The sequence below is a fragment of the Octopus bimaculoides genome, chromosome 17 (genome assembly GCF_001194135.2).
Source record: "Octopus bimaculoides isolate UCB-OBI-ISO-001 chromosome 17, ASM119413v2, whole genome shotgun sequence".
NCBI classification, from domain to species: domain Eukaryota; kingdom Metazoa; phylum Mollusca; class Cephalopoda; order Octopoda; family Octopodidae; genus Octopus; species Octopus bimaculoides.
Window position 1 is genome coordinate 31,135,029 of NC_068997.1, and position 10,998 is coordinate 31,146,026.

Here is a 10,998-nt window from a genome sequence, read left to right on the forward strand (position 1 = left end):
GTTTCACCGGACGCTGAGGCCATGCTGGTGCACCGACTTTACGGTATCCGGGAATTTTTCCAGTACTGCTTCTGGTGAAGTAGCAAGCTGGACGTTGTCGCTCTTCTTTGTGCCTGCTGCCGCGATGTGTTCATCTGGTATTACAGATATAAAATACTGTCTAGACGTTTTTTGAAGACTTCCATTCTACACCTCGCAGATTCATAATATTCTGTGGTAGGGCATTAAAAAGTTATCCCTAGCTATTACAACATTGGGTTCGTATCCTCGATGGAGAAGATGGGACCTTTGGTACTGTGCAGTGCTGTCCAGTTCGGTGATTGTTAGTGAGTGCGAGTTAGAGAGAAAGAGAAAATAGACATAGACTAAAAGAGAGGAACTATTACAGAGGGTGAGAGAGAATATATCTAAGCAAGAGAAACAAAGAATGAGAAAAAGAGAAAGAAGGGAGAAATAAACAGAGAGAGAGAGAGGGAGAGAAAAGAGAAAGAATCGATTGAAACCTGCAGAAGTAAAAGCGGAGAATCGGTTGAAAGCTGCAGTTTTTAGAGAAAAACTTGTGTAAAACCCCTTTTTACCCCAGTTTCTCGATTTACGCAGGAGCTCTGGGCAAAATGTTACAGTGATGCCTATCCTTGGCACAAGGAATGTGTGTGTAAAATTTGATGAAAATCAGTTGAAAACTGTAGAAATGCATTAACACGTCCTTTGTTTTATATATATCTAGACTAGCAAATGTTGTTTTGGTGGTATTTTTTTTCACCAAATAATTGAACAACCAAGAAGGTTTATGGGTAGCACGGCAATCTATATTTCCGATTAATCTAGGAACGGAAAATCAGATTGAAGGCTGATTATTGTGGCGGCTGTTGCATTTTAATGATCATACAACATATAAGTTTGAAAGCGATGCAAAGTAGAGCTACTGAAGTGTTTTGGGAGTAGATTACGGATAATGACTACAAAATATAGTTGTTTTACATGAAAGCGAAATATCTTGTCAGAAGAGCGACATAAATGGTATAATGAAATTGAAGGAAGACGTTGAAGCTGCCTCTCTGCAAGTTTTTTTTGCCACAGCAAAAGGAGCTATTTTTCGGAGATATAAGCTAAGAAAAGCCCCTTTATTCTGTCTTCCTCCATAGCCTGCGCATAAACTAACAGTGAATGATGCACAAAGTTAAATTGGTATGGAGCTTTCTGAAAGAAGCGTATAGCTTTCGCTAGTGGAAGCAAAACTCTTATTTGAAGGTTGATATTTTAGAATGAATCATATGTGATTGTTTTAAAGAAGGCTAGATTGACAATGCTAAAACGTATTTGAAACAATGGACAACTTTCGAAATATCATAATGGATGGGTAAATAAGAATCCTTAAAATGAAACAACGCACTGGTAGGTAAACAAAGGCATCGAGAAGTAGAAGAGAGAGAAGGGAACATTACCTTTAAAGTAACTCAGAATAGGTAAAAGTAAGATTGCCAAAGTTTAAATATGGAGATTAAGTTTGTTTGGTATTGGATATTCATCGCGTACAGTGTTCCTAGTCAATTTAATCGCCGTGGCTGGTGGACAGTCGAAATAAATAAAAAGACAAAATCCCTTCATCTTTATAAAAAGATTAAAGGAAAACTCGACATATAAAAAAACATGTTAATTTACGCTGGAACTTTCGGAAAAAATTTTAGTGCATGACCATCCTCGGGACATAAGTAATGCATGTGTATAGTTGGGTGAAAATCGGTTGCGAATTATGGAATGTATGCGTTCAATGTTCCTTGTCAATTTAATCACCGTCGCTGGTGGACATAGGATATAAATAGACAAAATCCTTTCACTTTTATAAAACGATTAGTAAAGTGTGGAAGACCCTACATAGAAAGAACTATGTCCATTTATGCGGCAGCTTTGGGCAAAATGTTATAGTGCATGACAATTCCTGGGAGATAAGTAATATGTGTATAAAGTTTGGTGAAAATCGGTTGAAAATTGTGGAAATGTATGCATTTGTCATTACACACACATACTGCTATTTCTTTATAATAGGTAAGGAAACTAAGGCCGAGTAGAATAAAAGGTTTTTCCCAGATACAATGAATTGAACTAATTGAACTAATTTTCTATCCGTCAGGTGTCAGACACCTTATTCACGCAGCTAGTTTTGCTTTTACAATTCAAGTAAAGCAGAAAAGAATACGCACATGAAAGTCTCTAACCTTGACTATGTTACTTCGCTTATCACAAAATTAGCATTTTATCATAAATTATATGGATCATTTCTTGATTCCTTGCTGTAATCTGATACTTTAATGTTCTACCTCAATAATTAATATCAAAATTTCAAGCACCAACAGCATAATATTATAAATCAATACGTAATGTTAATACGGAGAAAGGGTAAGATTAGAACATCTTTTTAAAGAATAGAAAAAGAATTTAACAAAAATGTATCTTGTTACTCACTCTGGTTTTCATGTCTTTTACACAGTTTTGTGGTACAATACCAATACTATGACAGTTACTCTTAGATGTCTTGTCAGTTATAGCTTCTTCAACACATTTCTCAACTCCAGTATGTAAATCTTCACTTATGATCCAGACATCTGCGAAACAAGTGATCAATAATCATATTCAAATATTGGTTTCTTATTCTAAAATTATACTAGAGTTTTGCAGAAAATACTTTATGGCATTTAATAATATTCCTTCAAATAGTGACTTGAGATCACACAAAAGGCTGGAATTTTCTCTTTTTCCATATAATCTTACAGAAATATGACCAGTCGTTAACTGGGGTCGATTTAACTATTGATACATTTCTCATTATGGAAGCAAAATACGATGTATTGAATCAATCCAAAATCTACTGTTATCAATGTTTTAATCAATCCTTAAGACAGATAGAATAAAATACAACGCTGGCAAAATTGGAATTTGTTACGAAACGAAATAAAAGAATAAATGCTACAATACATTTAGTCCAGCTTTTTCCAGTCGCATCATCTACTCCCAGCATATTTTATGTATTCCATATTGCTAACTGGAAATGTGTTGTGCGTTAGAGAAAGAGTTGTCTTAGAAAAAGTGTGACATAGTTTCACTTATTGGCTCAAGTCTAGTAATATTCTGGAATAACAGATGAAGGCTACTCTTTCCTTTTCCCAATGCTTCACATAATCTCTACGTGGTCACTTGACCTTTACAAGGAGCAATTATCATATCTTCTACCATACACATAGACAAGGTAAGATATAATCTTAAACCAATTAATTTAGTGAATCTATACACTTCTTGTGTCAGTGTTTCTAGATGCTTATTAACTATAGCAGCAGGTATGGCAATGGTACCAATATTGTTGTTGTCATCCTCCTCATCAACTCAATAGTCTTATTATTATTTTCAGTGCATAACCAAGTATTGCTGTTTGAGTCTTAGACATCGGTATTGTTCATTGCTTTTTCGCTGAGGGTATTCTTTGTAATCACTGAGACATGTGTCGGACTCACAATCATGAGGTAGTGGGTTCGATTCCGAAACCGGGATATATGTTTTCTTCTTGAGTAAGACACATTATTTCGCGTTGCTCCAGTTCACCCGGCTGTAGAAATGAGTTGCGACGTCACGATATTTATTTTCATCCCTTTACATTATGAATATATTTCAGGATATATTTGGATAGTTTCTTCATTTCTTTCAGATATATTGATATATTGTCAATCTTTAAAATTACTTTTTCCTTAAAGAAACATAGCTAAAACTGATGGCTTTGACAATAATCCCTGCGTTATTTTCATTAATCTTCGTGTGGTAAATCAGCATGGTCCTTCTGTCTTTTTGTACCACCTTTTGACTGTGTATATTCTTTAATGCTGGCATAGCCTTCATTGTATGAAACCTGCAGAATATTCATCCGACAAGAATGGTAGACTGTCACATATGTAATTGAGGAAATTGAAAACTTTTCTGTTACTTAAATTATCGATGTAATTAATCATTTCTTGTCAAGGTTTCTAAAATCTAAAAACAAGCATGAAAAATAATTCCAATATAATCACCTAATTGTAACATTTGTTTAATAAAGACAACGCAAATGGGAGTGGATAATACATTTTAAAAAGCAACAAAAAATCAACAACAAAAAAATTTGATCATATGAGATTTCATTGGCAAAACATATTCCACCCAGTAAACAAATCGCAGACTGTTAAAATATATCTAGAAATATTGGAGGGAATGTACAGATGCTTATTATAAATATTAACAATATGACTGAGGGGAAATACCTCTATGAAGTAACTTGCACACTGAAAACAAATGCAGTAGGATCCAATATGTAATATAGGGAGTCGAAAACCTTTGATTAATATTATCCAACAATAAGCCGAAAAAAACTCCGTTACATGCATATCATGTTCTAAATAAAAAGCAAGATAAATCGAATATAGAGACAATGCACAGATAATGCTTTTCCTCTTTTTAAAAGTTTTTCAAGCAATATTCAAAGAGAGATGGAAGAGTGCAAGGGGGGACTTTATACTTAAGTAAGCCTGTCAAAGGGACGATCAACTCTGGACTACTGAAAAGTAGATGAGAGTAGCGTGAATGATGCCAGTGAATGGGTCTGCCCTGAGAATATGCCTCTAATTGGAGATAAGGAAAGAAATAGAAGCCCCTGCCACAAAAGTCAGGATGCCCATGGTTTTTATAATGTGTTTCCATGAGCAGCCCTTGAACGTCTCCTGACTGTTGAGGATTATACGTTGTTAAATTTATTTCGTTTTCTTCCCATTATGCTAAACCTGTTTACACATAAGACTCTCACAACGCAGTCATACACATGCAGAAATTCTTTGCTTTGTAATGTACTGTCCATAATGTTTTTCGTAATGCAAACACTTTGTGATCAATAAAGAAATTATTATCCTCATCACCATCAGTATTATTAATGAGTAAGAGAACAGTGCATGCCATCAAAGTGACATTGCGGTACAAAAATATGAAACCCAGTATACCCAACATGACTACCCAACTAAAAAGGTTACACTAGGAATATGTACCACAACCATATGTACGCCACAAGGTGATCTCATAACAAGATAAACACCTTACAGGTGGGGTCCAGTTGGAATTTTTTTGAGGTCGAGTATCTCGACCCATTCAAAAGGATCCTGAACAAGGTTTGTTTAAGGATGTTTAATGAAACATTATTGTTGTTGTTGTTGTTGTTGTTGCTGTTGCTGTTGCTGTTGTTGTTATTGTTATTAAATAAAACTTTATACCTTTGTCTCTTGTTGCTTTAACCAAGCCACGTCCAAGAGCTTCTTTAGTAAATTGATTCAACTGGAAGTCTTCTTTTCCTCCAATCACAGAAATAAGTAAACTTGGCAATGAGGATATACACCATCGATGCATTAACAAGTGAATTATAATTTCCATAGGGGTGTGGTGATTCCTGTAATCAATCTACATGTGAGAAGAAAAATGTATTTAATTAATGTAACTTAATGTTGAATCAATGAAATAAAAACATTCAAACACTGGCAGCTTTGTGAATAAATTATATTGTGATGATTTATTGTTTGTATTCATAATATTGGAGAATTATGGTATTAGACATCAAATATTTGAGATGATATGGGTCTGTCCAGTCACAGATGAAATCAGGAAAATTCGAGCAGCAATTTCAAGGATTATCAGATATAAATGTTATTGTAATAATCATTTATTATGATACGTTTATTATCTTGTTATATATGTTCAATATTGTAACAGATATGAATATTCCCCTCATACGTAAAGTTTAGTCATGCTTGGTTGCTTCAAGCTCTTGCTTGAAGTGGTTGAGATCCTCCCAGGTAAGTGGTTACAGAGACATCACCATGCAGAGAACCGACCAGGTCCACTAGTGCTCTCTATCGCTGGTGGTCCCATACCAGCTCCTCAGCATTCTCCACGGTGACATCAAGATTCTAGAGGTATTCCCCAATGACGTCCAGCCGTACGGTGCAGGGCCTGCCATGAAGCCTCTCCTTGTCCTTAGCTTCAGCATCGAACGAGAGTAAAGCCCATGTAGGATGATCTAGCAGGAGATGGAGAACATGTCCGTATCAGTGTATGCGACAGAGAGCTGTGAAGTGAGAAGTGTGTGTGTGTGTGTGTGTGTGGGGGGCTGATGCATGCGCGCGCGCAATTATCCGTTGGAAATATGATGGTACCACCTGATGTTCTCAAATGTTTTGCTATTGAAGCCTCCGACCTTCTTTGCCAGGGTCTTTGAGAGGGTCCAGGTTTCTGCTCGCTAGAGGAGAACGCCAAGGGCCGATGCATTGTAGACGCAGAGTTTCGTCTTCTGAGAGACAGAGCAGTGGCTCCAAAGAGGTTTCACTGTTGATTACTGTGGAACCCAGGTAGATGAGGGAGCTGACAGATTCCACGACGTTGGGGCCAGTATGGAGAGGGGGAAGTTCCAGGCCACCTCAAACATGCAACAGCTTCGTTTTCGCCAAACCTATTTGAAAGCAAAGCTTGGCTGATTTTTCTCGTAATACGGTGAGTACGTCTCCTGAGCTGGTCCATTAATTTACTGAATACGGTGGTATCATCTGCATACACAAGATTGATAAGGTGGTAGTTCTAGAAGTCACACCAAAGGCTCGCTCACAGACCTTGATAATCGGTAACACAGTTAAAGTATTCAAGGGTGACCACACAGCCTCGTCTGACCTTATTGCTGATGCGAAACCAGTCAGAATCCTTGCTGTTCGCCCAGATGCAGCTCTTGGCACTGCTACAGAGCTGCTGGAACAGAGTTGTGATCTTGGGAGAGGCACCGACGAGCTCGAGAATTTTCCACAAGAATGCATAATCGAGCGTGTTTAAAGCCGCCTGGTGATCGATAAAGGCGATGTAGAAACTCCTGAAATCTTTCAATAATGAGACGAAGGGCAAAACTATGATCTGTGATAGTTCGATTCTGAATGAACCCGGCTTGTTGTGGGTTGCGTCTACTTCTAATGGCATGAAGAGCACGACTGAGAAATATGTTGGTGAAGAGCTTGCTCGGGATAGGGAGGAGGAGGATGTCCCTGTGGTCACTGCAGACGAGTTTGTTGCCCTTTAACTTCTAGAAGAGGAGAATGGGTTCAGTCATTTAGGAGCTGCTCTGACACTCATAATTGTTTGATGATGCAAGTGTATCACTGTGTCATGTTTTCTCCGCCCAGCTTCAATATCTCCGCAGTGATAGAGCAGATTCCAAGGCTTTTGGAGATATTGAGCGTCTTTAGGGCTGCAATGACTTCTTTGAGGGAGACAGGATCGAGTCTACAAGTGTTGTTGGTTGCGTCTGTGACTGCAGTGACGGTTAGGCTGGGATCAATGGGGACAGGCAGGTGATGAAGAAGAAGGCTGAAATGCTCCTTCCAGAGTTCGGGACAAGCCTTCTCCGTGGTGATGCCTTTGCTATTGGTACCCCTCACCGGGGCTCTCTTAAACTGGGGACCGTCACGGGCTCTGTGGTGCAAGTTGAATACCTGACTGATTGTTGTTCTTTGCTGCTGCATGCAGGCGCTCAGTTTTTTTCCACCCAGAACTTCACCCGGTCGTCTGAGATGGCATTGTTGCATATCCGTTTGAGCCGGTGATACACCTTCATGTTACAACAAAGGCAAACCTTCCAGTGCAGTTTATTATCTCATGCGCTCACAGTAAAATCCAGTGCCGCTTAGGAAGAGGCCTTGAACTTACCAGGATGTTACATGCATACTTGTTAACACTTGATCTGAAGATCTCCCAGTTACCAGTCACATTCTCAGCCAGGACACTGAAGTGATTGGTGTTAGAGTACACAAATTTGGAGGTGATATTGGGATCACGGAGACAGGATGAGTTAGGGCGTAGCTGATATTTGGTGGCAGGGTCGTAACCAGCAATAGATGGTCAGTTTTACTGAGTTGAGCACCTCTGTAGACCCGGCAGTTAGTAACAAATGACCTCCAGTGGTGGAAGATGATGATATGGTCAATCGACTTCTGGGTGTAACCGTCCGGACTGTACAAATTCCAGTGATGGGTAAGTTTTCGGGGAAACATGTGTCTGCAATATAAAGATTGTTGTAACGGCATCGGAACAGAGGCGATTACCATTGTCATTGGTGACTGGGTTGGCAAAAGTTGTACCAATAGGTTGAGTCTGGAGTCGGTCGGTCGAAAAGAGTGGAGAGCAAATTATCACTCACAGGGTCCCATTCACTGAGTAACTTGCGGACATGCTTGGGAATGGTAAGTGCCACGCTGTAGAGGTTCGTTGGGTCTTCAGGATCGCTCCAGATAATGTAGTGATCACCTCCATTGAAATTATCATTGCCAGGCCAGTGTGTCACGCTGAGACCGCCAAGGTGATATTGTAGCAGAATAGCTCTTGGGACAGTAGAGTGTCTGACCTGGGACGATGGAGTGACAGGAAATTCCATGTAGCAATACATATTCTGTAGTATAAGTTGATTTCTCGTTGGTCGGGAACATGCATGTCCTCCACAGAATAATCAGATGATGGTAGTGAGATCTTAGAAATGAGCCGATTCGCTGTGGGCCGCCGTTAAACTGGAACCTCCCCGGAAGACTTGCCAGACTAATACAGCACTACCAGGAGCGAAGCTCCAGACGGTTATGCTCTCTCAGACATAAGGAACACACAAAGTCCCTCGCCACAAGTGAATTTAGTGAATTTAGTCATGAATATAAAATTTAGAATTAATAATTTCTCGAGACAATTATTTTCTACATAATACTCTGTTATTCTATTCTATATTGTAATATTTATTCCAATAATTCTGCAACAAGAGAATCAAATTCTTATATTGATGAGGTATACAGTTAAGAATAATTAGAATTCAGTTTAGATCAACATATTCATTACATCATTACAATAAAATAGACTACTGTCGAAGTGGTAGATACAAAACATAAGTACATGCATGCGTGTGTGCTTGCATGTACATACATACATACATACATACATCATGGTGACCGTTATGGTCAGAACGATACTCGGGACGTGTGTAATTCCTGATCATATGAAGGCAACATAGCAAATATTGGAAAAGTTAAGCTACAGAGTGCGGTAAGATCACTCAGGATTAATTCTTCGTATGTGTTTTGAATATTACATAATGTTGCATTTCTATATAAATGATACATCTTAACACAACTTGTAAACACAGCCCTTTAGTGTTACACACATATAAGTCAAGTAACACTTCAACATGTACGTATCAATACAATTGTAGAATTAAAAACAATCTGAACGATTAATCAAGCCGCGAACAAATTTTAATTTAATCCTGACAAAAAGTTGTCAAAATTTTTAATAAAGATTTTGAAAAACAAATACAAATATCAATGAATTAACAAAATCCTCATGGCTAGATGTATAAGTCTCCTTCAACCAAACCGTGACTACAATCACTGTATACAATGGACCTACGATCTGAAGAAAGGTTAATATGAAGCATATGTACAATCGGAGCACCAGAAGTTCGCTTTTATGCAAAAGCTAAAAGATTTGTGGAAGTAGGAACTCCCAGTATTAGATTTTTCCTCGAAAACATTCAAATTCAGCTATAGACCATTGATAAGGTGTTTGCAAATCCAGTACCCAATACACACTTTCAGTTTCATATCCATTATTTTTTTAACCAAGAGGATACATACCAACCCGTCTGGAGCAAAGTATGGTTGAACTTAAGCTCTCCGGGAAAGAATGTAAATCCTTAATTCACATGTGACAAATAATCACGATATCTGAGACTTTAAAAATCTGCATTGAGTTTTGATTTAAAGGATGATGGTTAAAAGAAGATACTTTCCTTCACAACTTTGCTACCAAATCGGTAGATGGTAAAATTTACTCTAAAATTAGAAAGAGAAAGAGAACATACAAAACCGCGCGCGCATATATACATACATACATACATACATACATACATACATGCATACATACATGCATACTTACATACATACATAAATACTGCAGAAGATAATGGTGAACGTCTGCTGACTCTTTCGCCACAACTTTCTCTCACTCTTTCCTCCCACATCTAGCGGCTCATCTGCTACGGACCGGCGTCCCGTCCAGGCAGGGAACCTATATGCCAGCAAAACCGGGAAACCGGCCATTATGAGCCAGGCATGGCTCGAGAAGGAACAAACAACAATTTTATTATAAAATGAAAAAAATAAATGAATAAATGAGCTATATCTATATATTGTATAGCTAACAAAAAAGAGGTATGAGAATATGTCAACTATATAGTACGAAGAATATCTGATTATATGAATAGTAAAGTCATGGCTAGTGTTAGGGCAAAATTGGTTTGTTAGTCGAAATTCATGCAAAATAAAGATATAAAAATAAAGTCTGCAATTGAGCTACTATTCTTGTCAATTTGCCTGAAAATAAAAATAATCTGGATCCTGCTACTCTGAAAATCCAATCATACCATATGAAAGCGAAATCCTTTTCAATTTACCCTAAGAAATAATAATCTAAATTCTGCTACTCTTCATAAAGAATTAAAGTTGAAAAGCAAACAAAACAAAAACTTCATAAATCTTCAGAAGTTCACACAATTTTGTTCGTCGTAATGATTTGCTTTCGTTTGTTTAATAAAAGTTCCTCATCGTATAATGATTTTGCTTTCAATTTGTGATAAACAACTATCATACTGGAAATACCAGCTTCTAAATTCTGTTTTCTGATAAGGTGAAAATGATTAAACTTTAAACCTCAGTAACATTTTTCTGCAATAAGTATGTATGTGTGTATGTATATCTGTGTGTGTGTATTTCTGTGTTAGTTTTTTTGTTTATGATAGCAAAAAAAGAGTCCACTTGTCATCAATCGTTGTCAAACTACCCTCTCTCTCCTTAAAGCTACTTATTCGTTATATTAACCTTTTTTCCCCTTCATGGGCGTTTTAAAAGTTATTTACGTTTATGT

The 10,998-nt window shown here is 37.7% G+C and overlaps 1 protein-coding gene across 2 annotated transcripts in view; it reads right to left on the reverse strand.

Moving 5' to 3' along the window:
- Window positions 1–10,998, reverse strand: part of LOC106871768 (uncharacterized) — a 629,775-nt gene that overhangs the window by 336,596 nt on the left and 282,181 nt on the right. For both annotated transcript variants that reach the window (XM_052974057.1, XM_052974056.1), the window contains exons 21-22: window positions 5,280–5,463; window positions 2,464–2,603 (exon numbers count right to left, since the gene is read on the reverse strand). In XM_052974057.1, coding sequence (XP_052830017.1) covers window positions 2,464–2,603; window positions 5,280–5,463 — 324 coding nt within the window. The remainder of the gene's footprint in view (window positions 1–2,463; window positions 2,604–5,279; window positions 5,464–10,998) is intronic.